Source organism: Solea senegalensis, linkage group LG5 (assembly GCF_019176455.1).
Source record: "Solea senegalensis isolate Sse05_10M linkage group LG5, IFAPA_SoseM_1, whole genome shotgun sequence".
NCBI lineage: Eukaryota > Metazoa > Chordata > Actinopteri > Pleuronectiformes > Soleidae > Solea > Solea senegalensis.
The window spans coordinates 16,730,366-16,756,220 of NC_058025.1; the positions used below are offsets into that span (position 1 = coordinate 16,730,366).

Sequence of the window (25,855 nt, forward strand, 5' to 3'; positions counted from 1 at the left end):
TTCCTTAATCAAAAAAAAATCATGTTATATTTATATTATATATAACCTCAAATTCAATTCAATTCAATTCAATTTTATTTGTATAGCGCCAAATCATAACATACATTATCTCACTGTGCATAGACATCAAAGAGAGCAGAGAACCCCAACAGTTCACACAATGAGCAAGCACTAGGCATCAGTGGAGAGAAAAAACTCCCTCTTAACAGGAAGAAATCTCTGACAGAACCTGGCTCAGAGATGTGCGGCCATCTGCCTCGACCGGTTGGGGTGAAAGGAAAAATGGGGGACAGTGGAGAGGTGGGGGACAGAAAGGGGGGAGAGAAAGGACAAGAGGGAGATGAGGTAGAGACAGAAGAGAGAGAGGGAGACCAGCAGCAGATACACAACAACTGTATCAGGTTACAAGTTTATACAGTTAATGATATCGACTTTTTAATTATGGCACAATAATAATGGTGATGATAAGCGTATCCTTGAAAACTGGATCTTGATCCCGCAACCTGCATGATGAGAATACAGAGAAAGAGAGAGGGAAGGAAGGAAAGACACAAACTAGGGAGAGAAAGAGACAAGGTTAATGACATATAAAAAGTCATGATCATATCCTTAGTGTGAGAGAGTGAATGTGCGTGCACCACAGGAAAATCCCCCAGCCGCCTAGTTCTTACAACTCGCAAAGTAAAAAAGAAAATGTGCTCATGTCAATATGAATATGATCGCATTCAAACTTATTAATGTATTAACTCATTTGAAACCTATTACCTTTACCTGAAAATGACTATCACTTGAATTCCACATTTTTTATATATGTATCTTCAAAATGATGCATTTAATCTCTACATCATTGGACCTTCTGAATTTATCTTCTGCCAAATTGGTTTCGACATGTTGTCATTTTCCAGTTTGTTGTGATTTGCTTCAGTGCTGTGATTCAAAAGATTATACATATTCCCAATCTTGATTCAGCTAGTTTGTTGGCCGGGCAGTTCACTGTGAGCCTCAGCTTCTGTGAGGATTCATCGCAGTGACTCTGCAAACACAAACCTTTCCTGATGTTAACACTCAGTATAACTTTATCACTGACAGACCAGATTACCACCCCCCACACACACACACTCATTCATCTACATGTGATGCTGAACCTCATCCCTTGAGGCTCTGTAATCCATTCAGCAGGCAGCCGCCATTGGACCCACAGCTCATTTTTCATTGGAGTCAGTTCTTTTTATAATGGAGCACGTCATTCTTCTAGGCCACAGAAAAGGCAGATACCTCACTTTACTACACCACAGATGAGCGTAGCAGAGCGACACAAACTCAGCGCGCCCAATCCACCCTTACAGATGTTCACCCTCAACCGTACCCAACACAGGAAGCCATTAAAGGGCAAATCAATCAGTCAGCACAGTGGAAAGTGGGGGGACTAACCTCCATGGAGGGGCACTTTGCCAGAGGAGAGAGAGGAGCAACACATCTTGCACCAAATATAGGTTCCCTGTAGGAAACTTCTGTTTTCATAAACATGAGGACTGGGTGGACGCGACTCCCCAATTTAGAGCAATTCAAATCCAAAACAGTGGAGGGTACTGACACAGGAATAAAAAAAGTAATTCAACTTTTATTGGCCAAGGGGGTGAAGCATTTCCATTGTCCTCCTTTTACATCATTTTAGTGGCACCAGTTCTCAAACAACATTCCCCTCTGATTAGTGAAAAGAGTGACTTTTTTCAGAATAAACCTAGTGTAGTATATTTTTTTTCTCTGGAGAAGATCAGGCCTTATTGACACAATCTCATCTTCTCCCTGTGACCCTCTGCTTCCCTGCTCACCAGATCTATATAAAAATAATCCATTTCTGTTTTAATTAAAGATAATATATCTTTTATCAGCATGTGTTTTATTACTGTGTGGCCTTTAATCTGAACTGACAAAAACTAGACTTGATGATATCTTGACTTTTCAGGTTTTCAGGAACAGGTTTTAAGAACAAATAAATCAAAACATTGAGCTGCTGCCAGACATTGTCAGTAATGGCATATAGCCATGAAGAAGAACCTTCAAATGCTAGATCTAATCTGTCAAAGGCCAACTTCATCCCCATATACTTTGAAGTCTCAGTAAGTAAACCTGAGTCAGTTATTCCTTGACTGTAGATTTATGACAGCACCTGTCTGTTTACACAGATCAAAATGTTTCACTGTGAAATGTTCCAGCCGACATGGGAATTCCCAGCCGATCCAGGCTCACAATCCGTCTGATCACCAGCGACTTTGTTCTTGCCATCAGCGATAAAGCTCTGCAAACCTCCCCGACCATTACACTTAATGATCTGCTTAACTAGCTGTGTTACGCCAAATCTGGTTCCAAGAAGAAGGGCAACTTCAAAAGGCACATTCCCCACACACACACACACTTGGTTTGTGTTTTCCTCTATTTTCTCCGTCTTATCATCTGCTGTGGAACTCAAACGATGCAGATATGATAAAGCAGGGGCTAAATCTCCGCTCTCTGTACGTGGAGTTTCATCTGAGGATTAGTTTGTGTGTGTGTGTGTTCCTGCTTACACACATACATATAGTTTAAAACCAGCCGAGATATCTCTTACTGCCTTTAGTGCCTTATTTTAAAACAGGGGTGTCAAACATGTGGCCCTCCAATCGATTACATGCGACCGGCCCACCACTGTGCGAGGTGAAGGAATAGAGACAGAATATAAGACTAAATGTATTTGCCAGCAAGATTCATTCAGTTGTAATCATTGCTTTATTAAATGTATTACACTCATTTATTCATTTATTTAAGCTGTTTTAATCACAGTTGCTAAATTTTCTATTTAATAATGTATTTATTGTGAATCATTTTATGTCAAAACAAACACTTTTACTTTGCAATCGTGTCTAATATCATAATGAATATCTTATATTGCCCACCGGCTACTAAATAGTTGTTTTTTTCACTTTTTTTTCCTCTTGTCGGCCTCCGCTTGACCAGACTAGATGCTCATTGGCCCCCAGGTCATTTGAGTTTGACACCCCTGTTTTAAAACATCTAAATACACCCACGGAAACATGCGATGCTTCTTCACTATCATTTAATCCTGTGAAGGTGGGTTATTTAAATGCCATGTTTATATCTTATTAAGATTGTGATTAATATGGATGCATAAGATGTCAAATTCGAAGTTACTCATGGGTTTAGTTTAAAATGCAGTTATGCACCTGGATTATGCACAATCTCCAGGTTTCTTTGCTTTTGTGTGTGTTCAGGTCCTAATGAGACAGAACCTGATTATGGAGGAACTGGTGAAGTTTAGGGCTTTAATTGTGGTTAGGTTAAGGTTAGGGTTAGGCATTAAGTGGCGATGCATACGATTAGAGACAATGCTTTGTTTAGGCTGTTGAAATGAATAGAAATCAACACAGTGTCCTAAGAAGAATAGCTGCACAAACCTGTGTGTGTGTGCGTTTGTGTCTGTGGATGTGTAATTCATATCACAGGGGCCAACAGAGGTTCCTATAATTATTATGAATTCTCGCCACTGCAATTACTCGTCTGCCCTCTTTTTCTCAGTGTCTGAACACACGAGGTCAAAGATCTCATCATTATTCATGTCCTCGTCCCTGCTCAGTCCCGCACTAATTGAGAAGACGCAGCAACTGCAGTAACATCAGCTACGATTCTTGTTATTCTTAGTTATTGAACAGACATTCAGATTGACTTCGCAGCTGTTAAAACTTACTTAGTAGTTCATTGAGTATAACTAAATGAAAAGGTGCGTCCTGTTCGTCAGGTATACTATTACAGTTTGACAGAAATGGTAAATATGGTATATTTTCCAGCATGTGACCCCCACATAAAACAACAGAGACATGTTTGCACACAGGTTTTTGTCCAGGTGAAAAATAGCATGTTCAATGATGTCATTCGTAAATAATATGCAATTATGTATTAGTTTTTATTTGTAAAAACAAATAATAAAACGTGCAGTCATCTCTACTGTAGCGGCCTGCAGTCGTACGGCGCAGTTCTCTGCACGTAAACTGAACTCTTTCAACTTTCCTTTCCCTTAGTTTCACATGGATTTGCAGGCAAGAATTTGTCATGCTTATTGCACTGAGTGTTTGTTGGAAGAGGGCATGGAGGACACAGTTTCCCCTCGTTTCGGTTCATGTTTGAGACTGAGGTGGAGTGAGACAGCTGCCAAACATCAGCACAAGATGGTGTTAGCAGCGACTGAGCAGCGGAACCGCTTTGTTTACAGTTAGCGCCATCAACCTGGAACGATACGTTTGTTCCTACGCTCTGTGGCCGTCACTATATGTGTGTATTTGATGCTGAAGAACTGTGTTTCTGTTGTTCCTCGGCCACAGAGTGTTTGTCTCCTCAAATATGACGTCAAGGCGCTTTTCATCTTCTTTCTGTTCAAGTCGTGCGTGAACAGTGAGTGCATCCTCGCAGCGCGTTTCTCATTAGCAGTTTACACTTAGATTGTGGTTCCTCTACTTTCTCCATCCTTGAATGAATGAAACAATAAGCACACTCACCGAAGGATGTTTGCAATGCTGTCCAAGTGGGACAAATAAGCTGCAGTGTCAGATCTCCTTATTACCACATTGTTAAATCCCCGGGAGGAGAAAGCAGCCTTTGAATTGACTTTGATTGACCCATGGCCCCTCCCTCCACATATTTGTGAAATCCGGTGAAGTAGTTTTTCCCGTAATATTGCTAACAACAAACTCACTGAAGCATAGAACTGCCACAGGGGATGAAATTTATCTGAAAAAATATTTTTAACTTTTTCTTCTTATAATGAAGTTGTTTTTCCTCTTATAATGAAGTTGTTTTTATAACGATGCATTTTTCTCATTATAACAAGATCCTTTTTTACATTTATGTTGGTTTTATTGTTTGATTGTTAGTTACACAATGTTTAGAGGCCCTTAAGGACCATTAACACTCCATGTTCGTCCGTCCCAGGTGCTATCTCGTCACTACCCTACATACCATCGTGCGTGTTTCGCATTGGTATGGACAATTACACAATACTTCCTCTAGGGGGAAGTAACTATTAAAAGTTTTTGTTTTTTTAATTTTTGCTTGATCTGAAAAAGACTGAAATGCAAGCAGATTTTGTGGTAGTGGAATATAATATACCAGTGAATCTGCGTCAGTGGGCCACGCGGTTGGTGTAGTGGTTAGCGCTCTTGCCTTTGAAGCAAGAAGACCCGGGTTTGCCACCCGGTCAGAACAAGGGCCTTTCTGCTTGGAGTTTACCCCGTGTGTGCGTGGGTTCTCCATTTTCCTCCCACAGTCCAAAAACATGCAGATTTGGGATTAGGCAAATTGTACGCTCTAAATTGACTGTAGGTGTGAGTGTGTATTATCTCTATATGGCCCTGTGATGGACTAGTGACCTGTCCAGGGTGTACCCCGCCTTTCACCCTATGTCAGCTGGGATTGACACCAGCGTTCCTCATGTGGAGGATAAAGTGGTAGAAGATGAATGAATTACTCATTGGTGTTGCCGATGAGAGAGATTGATGATGAGTGGCATTTTCAATATTTCCATACGTCTGCCACAACTTTTGGCAGCTTGCTTCACCGGATAACCCTCGAATTAAACCACAGCGCACAAGTGACTGAAGCCGATCGCCTGGTTTTCTGGCTGCAGGGATAAATTTCGGGTTTCAACCGTCATCGTAAGCTCCTCTGCTTGGCGCATAAGGACGGACCAAATGAATGCAAAGTATGGATCGCCGTCTTTTAGTAGAAATGGGCCTTTAATGTTCTCAGGTTCACATGCTGTTCTGAAGGACACGGTTAAAAACTCACTGGATGTTTTACTCCCCCCTCTTTCTGCGAAGTGCATAAAATGAAACTGATCACCCTAGTCACTTGTCATTTTCTCGCTCACACCAGTGTGTGGGACGAACCACTCAGTATGCGTTCCAGCTGCAAGAGGAATGAACTGCCAAACTGAGAAGCGACAAAGTCTCCCCCCCCCGAATGTAAACATCCTCCAACAATCATTTGATAAAGCCGACGTTAAGGTTAAAACCAATCAAATAGAGCACTATCTTGTCTTGTATTTTTTTCTCCCATGGGGCAGTTCTGCGTTGCTGTGCAAACTTAGTGAAGACATTGCATTGCTTTTTCTCTGATGCTGAAATATAATAATTGTCGTGCTGTAAGCCACGATCTTTAAATATCAGTATGGGATACAATAAAACAACAGATTTTCTTTTTCAATATTAGCCTCAAGTAATATAGTGAAATACATCCCCAAGTACTTTTTTTTTGTTTTTTAATCATTCATTTTTCAGCCGTACTGCCGCCACAGTTTTGCAAATTTATTTTTATAGGTTTTTCCAAAAATGGAATGATCTGTTATGCAGGGATCAGGCTCCGGTTTACAAGGACTGAGGTTGCCTCATGTCTGGTTTGGTTTTTAAATGTTTGAGGTTGTCAGTATTTTTGCCTTTTGAGGCAGATGAACAAGAGACAAGAAACATGAATGGCTGGTCGACGACTGTGGCTGAAAGACAGCTGCTGGGTTCATGCTCTCATTTTGTGCCACCTACTCTCACTCTTCCCCCGCCCATCAAACTTGTTGAACAAAGCAATCAGGTTGTCATCTTAAGAGATGTTTCTAGGTTACATTATTATAATATTTCTCCATTCATCTGTGCTTTTATAAAGAATTTGAATTTGGGACAGTTTGTGTCTTATCTTCATCATTTAATGATTTTAGGGAGGTTAAGCTAAAATCACCCAGGTTCAACTGGAAGAGAAGACACAGGTAAACAGTAATTTTCTGACACATTTAGTATTGATATTTTTCCTGTAGATAATCTGTGAGTGACTTACTTATTTTCTTAATTGTCTTACTGCTTGAGTTTCTGTATATATACATATATATATATATATATACTGTATATATATATATACACACACATATATGTAACAGCATATATGTGTATACACTGTTTATACACACACATGTTTGAGTGCACATAAAAATGTTTCATTCACCCCAAATCCTTCAGTGTTTTTTAGTGTTTCCTCCCTTTTATGTGTCTTTTTTTTGTAATAGACCCGTGTTACAATAAACATTCCAGAGGGTGTCATCCACCCACAGCCTAATTAAAGACCCACTAGGCCAATTTAGACGGCTGACGGCTGTGTGTGTGTGTCAGTGGAGAGAGGCGGAGCAGTAGGGGTTGCGGTTCTACAGCGGCTGCTGGTTATGTGCAGGTGGCTGGATGTGAACGCTCGCTTTAATCTCGGCTTTGAACATGGCTACGCTCAGGGGCCTGCGCAGGTGTGCGTCGAGGAGTGGGAGGGGAGTACTGGTGCAGTTCGGCCTTGAGGCAGTGAATTCATCAAGTGGAAAGAGCTTTGCTGGGGTCAGAGGGCGACGCTGCATTGTGCGTCATGTTGCGTATGCGACCGCTAATGATATGGATCATATAGACACTGGTGCCAAGGTTGTTGGTTGGGTTGCAGAGACGTCAGACAACGACCAGATGTTATGGCTGAATAATCATATTGACTCACTCTGTTTCCCTCCTGGGGCGAATGGTAGGAGTTGTGCATTAGTGTGTATTCTGGTGTCTTTTGTTTTTAATGAATGTAATGAAAGGTTATTTTTGGTGCTGAGGGAAATTTGTTCTGACCACAAATGCTGACTCAGGGGATGATGTCAGAGAAGGATACACAGTCACCATCCTCTTATCATCTTGTTGCTAAAACCAGAAAGGAACCGAGAAGACAGATTTCCCTAATCCTATAGATTTAGCCTCAGAAATGAGGTACGTGATCATTTTAAAGATTTGCTTTCCTCAGGTTGTGCTCAGGTTCAGACATTTCCAACCTTGATACACCAGCTGCCCTCTAAGCATGGCTACAGCAACAAATCCAAAAAAACAATGCTGATTTGTTTTCAACAGTCCTTACATAAATAATACCCAGGATTCTCCAAGGAGCCAATTTTTGTTCTGCCACGTATTTTCTAGTAATAGATTTGTCAGACAGATATATTCAAGGTGACATATTCACATTTCTCATAATATCCAGCCAACAGGCACAAATCTTAACATATGCAGTAGACTGTTGTATTATACAAAGAAATGGCGGGTTGAAAAATTTCTCAAATAATTGACTGGAGATTAAACTAGCTGTGACCTGTGCCAGCTGGGATTGGCTCCAGTGACCCACGACCCTCATTGGGAATAATATAGCAGTAGACGACGGATGGATGAAACTAGCTGTTTCATTCCACTCACTATACAGAAGTAGTGGCAAAAATGTCAGTGAATGGCTGTAAGTAAAGTAAAGTAAAGTAAAGTAAAACATAAGGGAAACATGTATTTTCTATGTTTGATTTGAGAGTCTCAAATCACAATACAACGATCACGCGTGCATGTCCAGAACAAAGCTTCGTTCTGACCACAAATGGAAGAAATGTGGCATTAAGATTCAGGTCCACGCTCTCATGTTTACTGAAGAGAGAGAACAAGGACATGACACAGTCTGGTCTCCTGAATTTTTGAATTCAAAGTATCTGGGCTTATACATCTAATTCAGCCATGCATAACTTCCCATTTGCTGGAAGGTTAGTGTTGTCAAAGAAAACTAAACATGCAGAACACACAGTGACACTGTTAGGGTATCACTTCTCACCGTAGTCACCGGTGAGGAACTTTAAATATGACAAAATGGACAAAAGATAATGTGAACAGTCCAAATGGAAAGAATGTCCATAGTTCAAAATGTGAATGTCGTGTATGTGTAGTGGCAATTTTTTTTTTTTTTTTTATCTGCAGAGAAAGAAAAGAAGACAATTCTTGTCGACCACAAGGAATGTGGCCAGGCAGCATGTACAGACAAGCTCAACATGTGATCTCTCACACACACACACACACACACACACACATGGTTTGCACGGCTACCATTAACTTCAATTCATTTGGACAGCCTAAGAAAAAAAAGCATTATGCCTTATACCTTAACCATAACACACATACAGAAAGTACTGGAGTAGTAATATTATGACAGATAAGGTCCTGAAGAGGGGACAAATACAAGTACACACACGCACACAACGAGAGAGACAAAGAAGACAAAGATCGGACCATGCTAAATGAGTAAATGATAAAACTTCTCACATTTAATGAGAGATGTCATTTCAGGTTAATCATGAACAAGTCGAACAATTTTAAGCGAAAGTGGAACAAATTCCCTATTTCGATTTTTTATTTCATTCATTTATTTATTGTCGTTTTTAATAGATAAATATTTGATCATCTGTATTGGCTCTGGAATCTTATTTGAGAAAATAATCGTTGTGGTTGCAGATTTTCAGTATTTTTAGTATCAAAAGAAAAGGTACGGCTCATTTTTAGTATTAAGCAGTGTTGTGATAGCAAAAAGATGCATAACATGAATGTGTAAGAAGCAAATGAGTGCAGTTAAAAACAATCATATAAATCTATTTAAAAATGTATATTTTTTTAAACGTCTTCATCGGCACACTCATTTGGATTGGACGTAATATGAAATGATGACTTCATAGCAAAAGTATACTGCAGCTGTCAGGCATCACAGTCACATATGAAACTGTCAGTACTGATAAACTGTCATGATTCCCCTCCCTGTCAAACAATCTCAGATTTTCCTCTGTAGTACTGTACACTGTGAGTGAAGCTTTTACCAGCCAGTTTTTCAAGGCCACAGTTACATTTGTCAAAGGACACACGTCATGCTCGATGACTTTTGATTACTTTCCCAGTGCACCCCATCTCAACCCAGTCGGTTTTGGCAAAATAAATGTTGGGCCTTTCCTCTTTGAGAGTGGTGAGATCATCGTGGATTCTCTATTTTTAGGCTCAACTGGCTGCTTCACGGCTTGGACGCTTCTTCACTGAGCTGCTCAGTGAAACACAAGAGGGAGCTGTTTCACACTGAGGATGAGATTGGCCCTTTGAACTGGAACGAGGTGAGAAGCACAGACAGAGAGCTTGCACCTGTCTCCATTGATCGAAGGAGACGAGGTGGGTGTTCATTTCAAATCCTAATTTATATTCAAATCTGTTTAACGTTTCTGCAAGAGTATTACTAGCCTGAAACGAATGAGCAGATTTGCTCCTTTGTTGACGTAAACCAGTTCGGAAAATAAATCCACAATTTGTGTGGATACAAAAAGTCTAATCATAAACTTTGGATGAATCCAAACTATAGCTTGATAACTCTTTTTTTGTATTATTGTAATAAAATGTTAACCACTGCTCGCCCAGGACCCTGATCCTCCCCCTGCACTTCCCTTCCTTTTATGACACTATATGGCTACTACTGTAACCCAGGGCTCTCCAAAATGTCATGGACCCCAAATTAGATTTAGACCTCTAATGTAAAAACCTCTTATTATGGGCCCCTGATGATCCACAGCATGCTACTTAAAGGTAGCTCTAATCCAGTGGTGTGCGGGGGACGGGGGGTACGCTAAAGTACCTTCTGGCTGCCATTGTGGCCTCTAAAGCAAAATGTCCATCCATCCATCCATCTTCTACCACTTTATCCTCCACATCTCAGCTGACATAGTGAGATAGGCGGGGAAACACCCTGGACAGTTCGTGTCACTTTTAAAAAGTGATTGTTTCTCAAAGAGTTCCTTTCTAGTGGAGCAAAGTGATGCAGTGCCCTTCAAGACACCCTTGCAACTACATTTCCTATGTGTGTCCTTCCAATCAAAAAACGGCGCTGTTATGAATGTCCCTTCTGTCCCTACATGACAGTGTCCCAAAGGGTGTCCTGTCCGTAGAGGAAATGATATTCATTGCCTCATAGAAAAAGCCCATCTTGGTGATAGAAGGTGACGCTGTGCTGTAAAGGATGTCCCTTTATACGTATACACAGGTGTGTGAGAATGTGGGGAATGATTGGTGTGCAGTAAGGTGCCCTTTTAATGTTTCGCCCCTGCTCTTCCAAATGTCTGCGCACGCCACTGCTCTAATCTCATATGCCTATTTTATAAGACCTAATAAATACAGTGAGTGATGTTGATTAACGGTCGTTTTTATCCTCTGGAGTTTTTATTATGTTATTTTTATTCCTACAGTTGTTTTAATCAAGTTATTCCTGTGAGTGCATTTAAAAAAAAACAAAAAACAACAGTATGGTAATAGAAAAGAAATGTTGTTTTCTAATCTGCTGTTCAATGCAGCACAGAGTCCACCCTCCAACCTCACCACAGCCTCTCTCTCTCTCTCTCTCCCTCCCTCCCTCTGTTCTTTCTGCTGCTTCCCCGGCGCTGCAGGTTGAATCTATTGCCCCTATTTCCTGTCACATGGGTTGGAAACAGGATCCCTGCTTTCTACTATCTGGTCCCGTCTTTGTAGTGTCAGCGTAGTAGTAGCTGAAAGACCCGTTTTGAAGTTCAGGGACTTTTTATAACGCGGACCAAAGAGTGAGCGCTGCACATAGACCCGGACACTCACACAGAGAGTCAGTCAGTCCACTCCACCCCGCCGGCCTGCGCGCATCCGTCCGTCAAACTGCGCTTCACCTGAGATCCTAAATCGCACCATGGATTCCTGGACAGTCACTTCTGCCCTTCTTCTCGCTGGCTTTATTTCTTCTGCAGCACTTAATCATTTCGACACCGGTAAGCAAAACTTTTTTGTTTTTGCATCGCCTCGTTTTCTCCGAGGATGTCACATTCAGTACGCGCGTCGTCGGTGGCGTCTCCAAAGTGAATGGAGCTTTTAACGCAGTAGAAAGTGTATTATTACACACACACACACACACACACACACACACACACACACTCTTTGTTGTGTATCTCTGCAGAGACGACGCTGTCTTGTATCTAGCATGTCATGGAGTAGAGTCGCAGTTTAACTCCATTCATAGTTGGTTCAACTCTCTCCGAACTGTATGCTTCCTTTAGATTTGGAGCCAGAGCAGAAGGGCGAGCTGTTGTATTGTCTTTTACGTCAAAGACAACAGTGTGGTGTGAGCCGAGAGACTGGTCTGATCAGATATTTCTGTTACCTATACACGCCTTCTGGGTAAACACATCCGATCCAAGTCGTGCTCAAAAATCACCCGTGGGAGTCAAGTGAACAATTGGGGCTCGTGTGAATGTGGAGAAGGTTCTAAAGTCACCGTGAACTCTTGTTAGACTGCGCTTAAAAGTTACATTCAATGGGGAAGGAGCAGCTTTTACGCACTAGACTCTTGCGCCCGCCGCGCTGCCAGTCCTGGTTTGTATTTGTCCTCCGCATCGGAAGCATTTAGTTTATGAATCACACTGAAACTCACTTGACCGATTTTTATTTTTAACAGTTATAGTCGAACATGCGTGTGAGGTGTTTTATGTCCACTGTGGGTCATTTGCGCTTGAATTGATCCACACGCAGAGATCAAATACACTTGAACTCATCCATTTAATTACGCTTTAAGTTCAGATCTATACACGCACGGATGCGCCTGCGTCTATGTGTGAGAACTGTGACAAAAGCTCCAGGCGGATCCCGTTTCAAAGCTGGAGAATATTTCTTTTAATGTGAATATCTAATAATGATGACCACACAAACCAAGCTTCTACTTGCTGTAATTTGCGCCGCGTTTCATGTCGAAGCAGCAAATCCTCGTGCTTTCCTTTTTAATTTTTTGTCTCTTAATTATAGCCTTGGATTTCAAATTAGAGGGTCCACCATCTGGGCTAGTGCGTAAGTACTCCCATGTGTACCTATGTATTAACAAAGTATTTAAAGCAATGGTATTCCCCCTCATAACACAGGGGGGAAGAAAAAAAGGGACCAAGTTTAGTTCAAGTCAGCTGTGGCACATTTACTGTATAGTAAAACAATCATTTTATGCGTCTGCGAGGAATGAACCATTCAAACTCTTCTTTGCTCTGTTTTAGCCACACTGACATGTCAAGTCTGCGCAATTAAAGGGGTAAAAGTGAATGGAAAACCAAAAGGAAAAGTCCACCCCTCAGAGTTGTTGCTTTAACTTTTGTAATGTTTTTCTTTATCACCACAATTTACATGCAAACTGTCTGGGGCTGCAGAGAAGTGGTCACAAATACTGCGCCGAGTGTGTGCTGATTTAAAATGTCACACTCACAATCGGGGAGCAAGGGAAGGGTATATGGCCACACTTTTCTTTTTCTTTTTTTATGCTCATGTCCAACAGGACAAATCTGTCAGAGGAGATGAAGTTGATGGTTGGTGTGGCTTGTTGTCCACGTCCATGCTGGGAAATGTGGAAACCTCAGGGGAAGTGGATGTGACACGCTGAGGGAAAGTAGACACATGTAAACAAGTAGCGATTCAAAACAACTCCTGGCCAGCACTGAAATACTTGACTTTACAAGGATCTGCATTTGATGAAGCATTGCTGTTCCCATTCAAATTAAATCAATCTTTATTAAACTCTATCTATCTATCTATCTATCTATCTATCTATCTATCTATCTATCTATCTATCTATCTATCATACATGTATGTATGGTATAAATGTGCTGTAAAATTTGGTATCAATACTATGTATACACTCATACTGTGATGTAATTAGAAAGTTTGCAAATGTGAATAATTAAATGGTGTAAAATTTCCCCTTTAACTGCCACAGCTGGGTCATGCAGCAGTTTATTAATGTTCTGCAGAGAGCCAGCCACAGTTGCGTTTGTGACAGAGCGTCAAAATCAATTATAATGGAGTGCTTTCACTGTCATGGTAGACTGAAGCACTTTATTTTACATTGGAGGATAATCGTGTTCGGTAATATACGCGCGCATACACACACACACACACAGACACACAGACATTTATACACACATGCTTGAACGGTAAAAAAGATGGAGGTAAGGGTGAAACATGACGTGATGCGAAGCAGATAAGTGCCCTCATGCCACTCATGATCTCTTCCATAACATGCACGTCATACTGCCTGTATAGAGCATCAGTAAAGTATAGATGATGTACGTGATTCGTCTTCTACCTGCACTCAGAGACTTTATGAAAGAACCTGTCCAGACTCCCACGTGCTGTTGTGATCTACTGTGGCCTGCTTTTGTTCACTTGGCAGGTGCTCGTGCCCTTCATAAAACTGTACATACAAGAGGAAGCTGAATGCTGTCAGAGCTGTCAGGATGAGCCGTAACTGAGTTGCTCTGTAAGCCGGTAATAACGTGGCGGATAGTTTTGGCCTTGTGAACGCACTTGTGGTTGTTAATTAGCTGGGAATTGTGTTTTTTCTTCATCTTTCCGGTACAAGTGATACTGAGTGAGTTGAAGATGTGGGTCAGGCAAGAAAAAAAGAAACCACAGTGCGTCTGCATTAATGTTGGGTTTATTTTTTAATGAACATGATCCATAATGTTTTTGAAGTAGAGGGTTGATGAGGATGCCAGAGTTAGGATTCTCTTAAATTTCAGTAGCTGTTGCTGTGTTTGTACATGCAGGATTAACCTATAATCTGTCTTAATGATTCTCCACCTGGAGGATGGAGAGAATTAAAGGATTAGTTCAACATATCGGGAAATATGATTATTAGCCTATTTGTTGTAGGAGTCAGACGAGAAGATTGATAACACTCATGTTTGTTTTTTAGCCAACAGACAGACAGCTTAGGTCAGTATAAAAGGCTAGAAAAGGTCACGAAGGTAAACCTTAATGTAACAACCAGGGGTGTTTCAAGGGACCCCATCCCTTAATGCACTGATTTTTGTTCCCCTTCATTTTCCCTTTGCTTTCTTATATGACTCCATGAAGCACAAGTGTTCTGAAATTACAAAGCTGTTGGCAGCAAGTTAGAGGTACATGGAATAGACTTGTTCGGTGGTTTCTGACTAAACTGTCATTGCTGTTGACTGATATAATCAGTTGTTTTTGGGGGGGGCTTTTTCATGTTGGGGCCCCAGGCTGACTTTAGTATATCCATTTGCAACAGCCTTGCTAACACATCACACACAAACAAACTTGCTTGAAGAAACTTACATGTTATGTCATATGTTTATGAGTAAGGTTAAGTCACATTGTTTCCAGTCTATATGACCTTGTCAATCTCAGTGCCTAAAACCAGATAAGCTTATTTCTTAGAACGTTGAACTATTGATATGATATTTTTGTGTGTGAATCTTTAATCTTTACAATATACTTGTGAAATTTTAAACAGGTTTGCCTTTTCTATCCTGTAGAAATCAATCAAACAAATGTAGAAGTGTAAAAATTTTACAGTTATGCACCCTGGGAGAAGACTTAGTCGGAGAGTACTGCTGTGGATTTGAAGGTTTACATCGCAGTGCCATAACCAGTCTGATCCAACGTGTTGTAGTCATGAATGAGGGCAAGATCCGCAACGAGAGCAACATGGAACAGGCACAACCTGTGCACAACTGGACTTTATTTCACCTTTAAAGGGAAGCAGTTAGATTTGGTTGCGTCGAGCTGAGGCTTGAAAAGGGCAGGCTGTAACATTCTGGCAACTTGGAATGTGTGCTCATTATGTGATTACAGAATTCAGAGCTGTCAGAAATATGTCTGCATGAACTGAGCATCAGGTTGACATCAGGTTGCGCCCGACCAAGTTTTTGGACGGATCAGAGTAGACAAGAGTTGCCTCATGGGCTTTCCTTTCAATTGCACTCTTTGACAAGGTCATGTATAACTAGATATAGCTGCATGAAATAACTTGTGAGGCCATACTGAGAAACGTCTATAATATAAGGTATCTTATCAAACCAAGTTACCACAGGTGAGGTCGCTTGATTGCTTCCAGACTGGATTGGAGATATTTGATCTCTTTAATCGTGTCCAACCCTGGTGCTTTTATTCCTCTCTTGAAGCAGTGCAGGCACCACAGTGAGTGATGGGTGGAAGAATGACAGCATGTGTTTTGATTTCTCTTTGTGGCCTGACATGCTTATAAGCTGCTGCGTAAACTGGCAACCCTCGGTTTCATCTGGCAACTCTGTGTTTTTCCTGTTCCCTGTCTGATCACTGTCCAGCAGGGCACGATGTTGGCCTGGACTCTGTTAGATCCCGTGCGTTCAGCCACAGACAGAACTGGGCCTGCTTTGCTGCGCAGCAGACGAGGAGAGGTGGCTGGACTGTGGTTGAAAACACTGTACAGTGAACAGTAGCTCACACACTCACACACACACGTGTTTGAAATGTAGATTTTGCTCCTGCCAACTGTCAATAAGCGCTATGGTGTAAGTCTTGTGTTATTTTCAGCTGTGTTTTTGCTCACATTTGCTCACCTGCTCTTCTTCTGAGTCTACCTACATGTGTGCAAGGCTGCAGTTAACCATTATTTTTCTTTAGCTATTGGTTTTCAAGTTCAAAGTTATCTTTGAACATGAGGTCCATTTCCCTCTGGAGCTTTTGATAGTAACATATGATTTGCATCAGCAGATAGAACTGTCTGTTGTAATAGATTTTTAAAACTATTCTGCACACATTCGGGACCTCTACTTAAAAGTAGTGTAAAATGGCTGTGACAGCTTGCTATGACCTGAGGTAACATCTCCAAGTGCAAGAACCGGCAACGGTCCAACCCTTAAAGATATTTTAATATAATTAGCAAATTGCCGAAGCTGCAATTTAGTCTATACAGTATGTTATGATTTGACCCAGGGTCTTTTTTTTCTGTCACTGCATTTACCGTTCACCCATTTCAGTGACAGAGATTGTTTACAGAAAGGTCCTATTATTTTCTTATTGACATAATAATTATTTTATTAGTACCAAATCTATATGACACACTCACAGCAAGTGGCAACTGGTCAGGACATCTGCCATTAGAAACTGAACTCCCAGTGTTCTTTTTGTAACCAGTGGAAACGACCCCTGGTGGCTCGACACAGTATTTTTACTTCTGCGTTGGCTTCCACCAGCAAACAGGAAGACAATTTTTATTTATGGTCTATGAGTCAGAGCTTTGTGATGATTTGTGGTGATGATTTGTATTTAAAAAAAAATACACATGGGAGGGAATTCATTTCTCTGAGTTGGCATAAGAACAGAGTAGATCATATTTTGATTGCGTCTCATAATGCGTCCTATTGTTTGTTATTCAGTGACAATTGAAATAAAGCTCAAAACAAATTGCAGGAAAAATCACATTTGGATATTTTCTGCCCTTCGTATGATATAAACTAAGGAACGCAGCAAACTCAACCCCCCAAACATGACATTTGCACTTCATTATTCATTTTCCATCCCTTAACAAATGACTTGTGTGTGTGTGTGTGTGTGTGTATGAGTTAAGTTCAGTTAAGTATCTGCACTTTCTACAAACTCCCAACATTCCTGCTCCAGATTTTAAAGGGGCCACGTCAAGTGTCAAACCATGAGGTCGCACATCAATCTCATTCTCGTCTTGCTCCGTCCTCCCCCGTCACTGTATCTGTCTTTACTTGATGCGCCATGTCATCGCTCCATACAGTGCAGTTTATGATTGGTTCCATCAGCGCCCTTTAACCCCTGAGACAGAGCATTCTTTGTGAGTGTAAGTATGTGTGAGGAAGAGATATTCTGGATCATCTGCCTCACAGGATAATGACAGACCATCCGCTGCCGTTTGAAGAAACACTAGCTTGTGTTGGCAGAGGTAATCGCGATGGAGCGTTGGTTTGAGGAGAGACAGTGGGTTCTTAAAGAGTTTTACATAAGGGCTTTGGGTTAAACCCTCTGCGCTGACTGTGGGGAGTATCAGAGGGCATTGTGGGAAGAGGGCGGTTGGGGCCTGAGTTTCAGATGTGGGCCCTGTGCCCCGAACCCCCACCCACCCTGCTTTCCGGTTCACAGAGATGGAAACCTCTCATCCCTCATTGAGCTTCTGTGCAACAGAAACAAGTTCAGACAAACCACTGGGAAAGATCAGTGAACTGCACTGTGTGTGTGTGTGTGTGTGTGTGTGTGTGTGTGTGTGTGTTCTGTGAGACATGCATCTATGTAGGTGTTATGGATGTGATGTAGGAGCCAGATGTGATCTAGAAATCAGACTTTCAGAGTGAAAACATTCTGTCAAAGTAGGTTTAACTTTGCCCCTTGACCTGCTCAGGGTTCAGGTTTATTTCAAAAATAGGATCATGGGTTTGATTTAGAGTCAGAGTTTGATTTAGGATTGGATTTTTGCAATCAAGTGGGCGTGTAACCACAATATAAATAAAAGTGTGGAACTACATTCTCATCCCCTGAACTTTTTTTTTTTAGAGCTGTCCCCCTCTGTGCATCAAAGTAGTCACTAATCACTGAAAACAATTCTTTAAAGCTGCTGTCAGTGATGTCATCTTTTGGCTTCCTGTCTGCCGCCGCCGTCGGCATTCCCTCCCTCCTCCCTGCATCACCCCATGAACGCATTCGGTGGGGCGGTCATTTATTCACCTGTCAAAGAGTGGAGCGCTGAGAGGACTGATTCTTTGTGGCATTCTGGCTCCTCATTGGATGACGTGTTATGGGACACTCAGTAGTTTTCTCTTAGATTTTCCAACAGAACCCAGAGAGTGTGAGACCCTGTCAAACTACCGAGCTGTTTAACACACATTTGAAGTAAATATTTGATTTCATCGTCAGGCGGCATCATTTGTAGTTATAGCTACCATTATGTGAGCACGAAATGTTTTTGGCATCCCTGGTGACATTATTACCAACACCAAAACAAATTACATGAATAGCTTAAGAGGAAACACAAGACGAGCTCTTTTTTTCTTAGCTTTTGACATTATGTGACTCTTTTACTCTCAAGGGCATGCAAACATGGTGGCTTCAATTACACGACAAAGTGTTAGTGTCTCTTCTTTTGTCACTTGGAATGATAAGTAAATGGGTGACTTGGCTGATCTGCCTAAACATGTGTACTTGTTTAAATGTCCTTTTGGTTGCACTCATGTCCAGTCAGTATCCCGTGGTTGTATTTAGCATAAACAGAGTCAGAGTCTTTCTCCTCTTTGTGTTGCGTTCACGCATACTCAGGTGCACACCAGCCATCATGGAGCCCTCATAAATCTTCAGTGGAATGCCAGAAGGGGTTGAGCTTAGCAAGAAACACCTCCCCCCTCCCGCAACTATATCAACTTGAGCTGACACTGGGAGTGTGATGTGACAGACAACTGTAGACCAGTTTCTTGCATTGTAGTGGAGAGATGATGCTAAAATGCTAGTTTGTTCTCACCTCTACCCAATGATGGAGAAGCACCTGCATAAGTAAGCAGTCAAGTCACAATGGTTGCCTGTTAGCTGGATAGAAATATTAGAAATGTGATTATATTAAATATTATATAATATATTATATTAAACAATATGTTAGGAAATCCATTGACCCCTGTGGTCTATACCAATTTGAATGGCTTTACATGTTTACATGGCTCTTTGTTTTAAAACCAAGCTAAGTGAAATACATATTTCCCTCAAATGGACATCTACCTGCTCACACATTTTAAAGTGCTTTGCGTATATTTGTATAAAAACAGATTAAGTGAATGATTACAAACAAAGCTATCGCTGATTGTGCAAACCTCCACAATGGGCTCCAGTGATGGTGTGTGACGGCATGAAAAACAAATCTATAATGGATAAGCATAAGTAAAGAGTAAAGCATCCTCCCTTTTGAACATCCCAACGCTCTTGGTACTCAGCATGTCTTGACATGTGATGACAGGCCAATGTTTTGAAGAATTCCCTCATTGACTGAACATAGGTTTATGCTAGTGACAGCTGGTAACAAAAGAAGTCTTTCCATTTCCTGCTGATGTACTTCCTGTTGACCTCTGGGTGGTGCCCTGGGCCAGTCAAGTTGCGTGCAACACCCTACTCCGCCATGCCAAGTGGTTGGACCGCCCATAAAACCACTAACCACAAAGATGGAGAAACAGACCTAGTTATTATAAACACAATCATGCTTATTATCATGCCACTGTGATCCCCGTCCTGTCGTGTTCAAAGGCTTGTATTTGTTTGATCAAAGTATCTCTCTGTGTTGTACCCAGCGCTCACCATTTCTCTCATTAAACTTTAGATGAGCTCAGCTCTTTCATGCTTCTCTTACCTTGTGCAAATTACCACCTGCTCAGTCGGTTGGTCAGGGCAACCCAGCATGCAAAGCAGCCAGGCCATTTCCCCGAGCCAGGATGTACGGTGGTGAGGGTGGTGTACGACAAGGCGTGATGGACCCAATAGTCATGGAAAGCATAGAGTGGTAAAGGAAAGGGCAGTCCCCAAACAAACTAGCGCAAGGTTTAGTGTGTCACTCTGGTCCATAATCCACGGAGGCGGTCTCGTAAGGCAACATGAAATTAAGCTGTCAAGCCTCTGCTGGCTGTATACAACTGTTGGGCTTTAAAGAGATAAACAATGTTTAGGTGGGAGAGTGTACTCATGTGGCCTGAATAGTGGTTTGTGAGGTTTTGTTGCTCTAAGGTCACTCAGGACCAGTCAGAGTATTCTCCCGAATGAGCTGTGACATGTTGGTTTTTGGAATGGAGCGCTGCAAAGCAATGCAATTTATTTACTTAACTTTTTTCATTTCAGACTCTCTACAAAATGTGTATGTATGAGGAAACACACTGCCGTCATAGACAACGACATTCTCTCTCTCTGTCTCTCGCCCTCCCTTTCTCTCTCTCCCATCAGCTGGAAAACACTTGAGGCCGTGGGAGTAAATCAAATTTCCAGAGAACAGCACTGAAATACCATACAGCCTTATGTTCTTCTATGAATTCTATTAACTCCCCAACAAACAATTGTTTTCATTATCAAAACTCAATTTAATTTACAGAGAATGGGATTTTAAAAGAGGTTTAGAGGCCCCAGGGAGGAAGTGGCTGATGCATGAAAAAAAAATACAGAAAATATAAGTTCCTGCCTCAAAGTTGGATTTATATACGTGAAATCAAAATAGTGTGTTATCAGCTCTGGGAAGTGCAGCTGTGTGACTCCCTAACAACACTCAATGGCTGCTGTATTGTTTTTGCAATTCGAGGAAAAGAGTAAAAAAAACAAAAAAAAAACAGATTAGGTTTCGGCATGATTTCTTCTGTCCAAAACCACTCTGGCTTCCTGTCTCCATATTCCTCTTTGAACATACTATTAATAAATCATGTGACATAGTGTGATTATGGTAAATGATCTGTTATTCTGTCTTTGATTCAAACATATTACATGTTCCAAACATTGCATTGGTGATTGGTTGGGTGTTTTTACAAAAGAAAAACCTCCAGACTCAGTTTCAGAGGGACAGTGTATTTTTGTGGTGTCACATGCAATTCCGAGTTTTGAGAGGCATGACCAACAGCATAACGGCAGGATATTGAATTGCTACTGTGTGAGACATGACCTGTCCATCGAACTTTAGTTCTTTTTATACTGCAGTTATGGTTGGGCCAGGGCCACTGAGGTCTGTGCTTCACTGCGGTAGAGTAATGGCAACCACTTTAAATAAATGGAGAGTAATTTTGCTGCCGAGCCCCGGGTTCTGGTTTATGTCCAGTTGCAGCAGTCTGTGGCCAAAGAGGCAAATTGTCGCCTTTTCTCCTCACAGGAAACGCCTACAGACAGGACTAATTTAACAAGGACAAGCAAGTGGACATGGCTAAGTGGACAAGGGGCAAACATTTGGACAAGTGAAGGGAGCAGACTTAGCTAAGTGGACAGCAAACATAAGAACAAAGCCAGTTGGCACAGGTAAGAGGCCGTGACAGTGAGATGTGCTAAGGATCAGAGAGTGCAGAACAAAAGACGGACAACATGTTTCCATGTGGTTGTTTTTGAAACAATATGAGAATAGAAATCCATTAACCTGAGCTCTGATACCTTGGGGGACTAAGCTTAAACAGTTCATAGATCCTGCTTTACAAGTGCACAGGAACATCTCAACTGTTGGCACAAAAAAACCATTGTCTCCCCTAGCCGTGGAGCCACTGATATCCAATTGCAATCCACGTCCCTTTGAAAGACGTTTGAACTGACGGGATGAAACCCAAGTCACTGAGAGGCCCTGATTTAGTTGTCTGTCCTGCATTGAAGGTGAATACAGCTCCCCAAGGTGGACACAAAATGAGCTAGGTCTGCAGCAGCCTATGTGGCACCAGCCCTTGACCAGCACCACCGGAGGTGTGGTCACACTCGGCCGATGCCATGAAACAGAATCTGCTGGCCCTCAATAGATCCTCCGTAATGGATCCCCTTCTTAGGGAGGCCATTGGGATGCCCCCTGTCTTTTACCAGAGCCATCTGGTTCCTGGTACTGCACTCTTCCCACAGCCACACAAACCACAGTGAAAAAGGATCACTTTCACCATCAAGATCAGGAATTGGAGACGTAGGTGGTTGAAAGGGGTCTGAATGTTGAACGTTGTGGTCCCGTCTGTGGCAGCCTCTTGTGCTCGTGGAAGTACGCTCTTTTGCAGTTTGTCTGATGACCTTTTATGACTGGAAACAGTGGAACGGTTCTGTGCTCGTGTCCTCTGACCAGGTCGTTCAGTCAAGATTATTAAATTAGGAATATATGTGCATTTTTAAGAGACATCAATTTACAAATGAAGAAGAATGGGGCAAATTGTTTTCAAACCAAGTGATTCAGTGTGGCGGACGATTAAGAAAACATCTGAATGCAAAGCGTATCGCTGCAATGTACATGGATCTACAGTGTAAAAAAATGCAATTGTGCCAAGGAATGTGGGGAGAACAGATGAAGGCCTCCATCTGCAGTTTACAAGATAGACAAACAAATACACTGGGGCCCTTTTTTCTGATGTGTTTGCCCCTCACTCCAAATGAGTGTGCTGAGATTTCATTGGATACAGATGGGTGCATGTTTGTGCTCCACATATGGCGTGTGTTAATCTCCCACTGCAAGCAAGCAAGTAAAAGTTGCTTAAACTTGAGAATTGAATACACAGCTATGACTGTTTTTGGGGTTGTTTTTTTTGACAGTGACCTCACAGTGTCCATCTGAATCTCTGCACTGGTCAGACTGTGGACACAGTGGACACAGCGATGATCAGCTGTAGTTGCATTTAATCAGAACATATGTCTCAAAGCTGCACTCAGACATTTGATCAACTGAAGCCCAATTTCCAGTAAACATGTTGATCCTCATCTGATGGAATCAACTAATGAAAACAGGCATCAAAGCTGGTGAGCAGGCCCAGGATTCAGATCTATAATGTGTTATATATTAGCCCAGACAGATCTATAACATGTTATATATTAATGGTTATATTATAATGTTTTTATCTGCCTACACAGTAGTAAAACATAGGCATTAAGTGATATAAACCTCAGTTTTTGATGCAGAAAAAAATAATCAATGTCTCTCTGGTTGAGATGTAAGGGTTAGTCATACAAAACAACGTCAGACGTAGGAGACACATTTTGCAAATACATGATATCAATGGCAAAGTGATTGAGTGTAATATACTGAGTGTATGTATAAAATAACTGTTAAACCATCCTTAAATTACAGTTAATAGGAACACTGTTGCAGGTTAAATAAGACTTGTAGAGCCTTTAAAATGTCTAAACATAAAGGACAAACATGTTTTGTTTTGGCAAGAGATGTCAACCGGTTTTCTATTACCCTCCTGTATTTTCCTCCAGTCAATAATAATAATAAACTAATAAAAGATAGCACAGTCTCAGTGTCAGTAGCTCATATAAAACAAGTCAACAACACTGTAAGAAAAATAAACTTTTGAGACTGAAGCAAAGCGGATTTGACCCCCCTCCCCCCTTCGTAAAATGCATTTGATTAATTCATTGCCCAAATTAAATTTTGTGTCATATTTGACTGCTGGCAGTAAATCCACATTAGGAAATAACTCATTAAAATACCACAGCAAAAAAATAAAAATAAAACTGTATTCAAAACAGCAGGAAAGGAGCACTCTGTCAGAACAAAGCTTGGTTGGGAAGTTTTGCAAGTAATTTCAGGCCTCCCTGGCTGATCGATGCAGAAAATGAAGGATTGGAGGGTGCAGTGTTGTGGTCGAGTCACCAATTCTCAAATCCAGGTCAGGTTTGAAGTCCCCAATGTTTAAGTCAAATCATCTTGTGTCTGAGTCATCAAGGTTGACTTGATTTCCATGATGGGCTCCAGTGCACAATTGCTACTATTTCAGATCTTATTTACTGTGTAACTGGAGTTGGGAAAGCTTTAGTTCATGGCATCCCTCTTGGACATCTGAACAATCTGGACAATATCTATGATGTAATATAATATATATATAATATATATAATATATATATAATATATATGATGTAACAAAAAGAGAAAAACTGCTCAAGTCTAAATCAAGCAATGAATCCGGAAAATAGGACTTCAGTCCTACTTGAATCCATGTCCTCGACATGAGAACTACAACATATTTAACTAATACTAGTACTGTTTATTCATATAGTCTGAAATAAAAAAGTGTCATCCGCAAAGCTATTCCAAGCTAATTTGAGCGTCTGAATTATTCTGTTCCTTCCTCGATCATTGTTGTGATTCACACTCAAAGGAAAATGTTGAAATAATCATGTTCGTAAACAATAACCTTGAGAAAAGGGCCGGACCTTTGATCTGGAGCAGCCGTGCTTTTTTTTTTATTATTGCTATTATTTTTTGCACTAGCAGTACTGGTCACATTGTTCCCTCCTCTCAACCTGAGACCATTATTTATTCAAGTCAGAGCCTCTAATCACACAGGACTTCGTAAAGAGAGAGAAAAGACAGAGGAGGTGGTGTGTTATTGTGTGTGTGTGTGTGTGTGTGGGGGGTTACACACGATCCCCTTCAACAGCCCTGACACAGCTTCAGACCAAACCAAACCACATATAATTTACATTCCTCAGATACCAGCAAACCTGAGCGCAAACGGGACGATCGAAAACAGGTGTGTTTAGCAACAACCCTTCTCCCTTTATTCCATGGTTCGCCTTTCCTCGACGCTCAGCGGAGATGACCCTAAGGTGGCTGATTGTACAGGGCAGGAGCTTATCACTGGACCAGAGAGAGAAATAGAAATAATCCTATGAGACAGGAGGCAAACTGAAGCAGTGCGAGTTGCAACGCTTACATAACGCTGCCGCAAGTTGATTACTGCCTTTGGGATGTTGGACCATTGTGAGGAGAGGAGTTAGGGGATTGACTGGCGTACATTTAAACACACGTGTGTGTGTGTATATGAACGCTCACACATTTTGTGGGCAGATATCTACAGCACTGTGATGAATGGGTGTGAATGGTATTGCCACAATGACACTGGCCTTATTACAGAGGGAACAAAGGAGCCAGTGTGCATATTTATTTGCATATGTGTGTGTGTGTGTGTGTGTGTGTCCTCCCTTCCCTCCACATTGGATTCATCTTAAAATGCTGTGGCTCCTCTACTGATGAAAATTGCTCCCTTTCATTCTTACTGTAAATGCATATGGGGGAAGTATGGGTACGAGGGGGGAGACGGAGGAGGGGGGAGAGCTGGAATGACAGGGGCAGGAGTGCAGATTAATGCATGTTTTCTCACTGCTCACATGTTGTCTGAGCTCATTTTACCATTCATTTGTAAGGAAAACGACAAGGTAGAGGGCAACCTTTTAACACCGCACAAGGGATGGGCAACCATTCGCAACAGAACCGTTGGCAACATAAGCCATAGATCCTCTAGTTACCAAAGGCTCTGAGCTATGTGGGGCCCATATGGGAATGTGTTGTTTTCTTGCATTAGAAAGATAAAGCCTTTGTGTCGGAACGCTCCGCATCAGTTTTTTGTTTGCTGGTGAATGACTCCAGCATGCAGCTGCGGCACAGAGCTCCTCTGGAATGAGACTGGTACCTTCAAACTCAGACCCCTGTTGTT

General features: G+C 41.5%; 1 protein-coding gene across 2 annotated transcripts in view; it reads left to right on the plus strand.

The window, feature by feature from the left end:
* The first annotated feature begins 11,298 nt into the window (after positions 1-11,298).
* The window catches only part of kremen1 (kringle containing transmembrane protein 1), a 54,397-nt gene continuing 39,840 nt past the window's right edge, over positions 11,299-25,855 (plus strand). For both annotated transcript variants that reach the window (XM_044026141.1, XM_044026142.1), the window contains exon 1: positions 11,299-11,665. In XM_044026141.1, the coding sequence (XP_043882076.1) occupies positions 11,587-11,665 (79 nt within the window). In that variant the 5' untranslated portion in view covers positions 11,299-11,586. The remainder of the gene's footprint in view (positions 11,666-25,855) is intronic.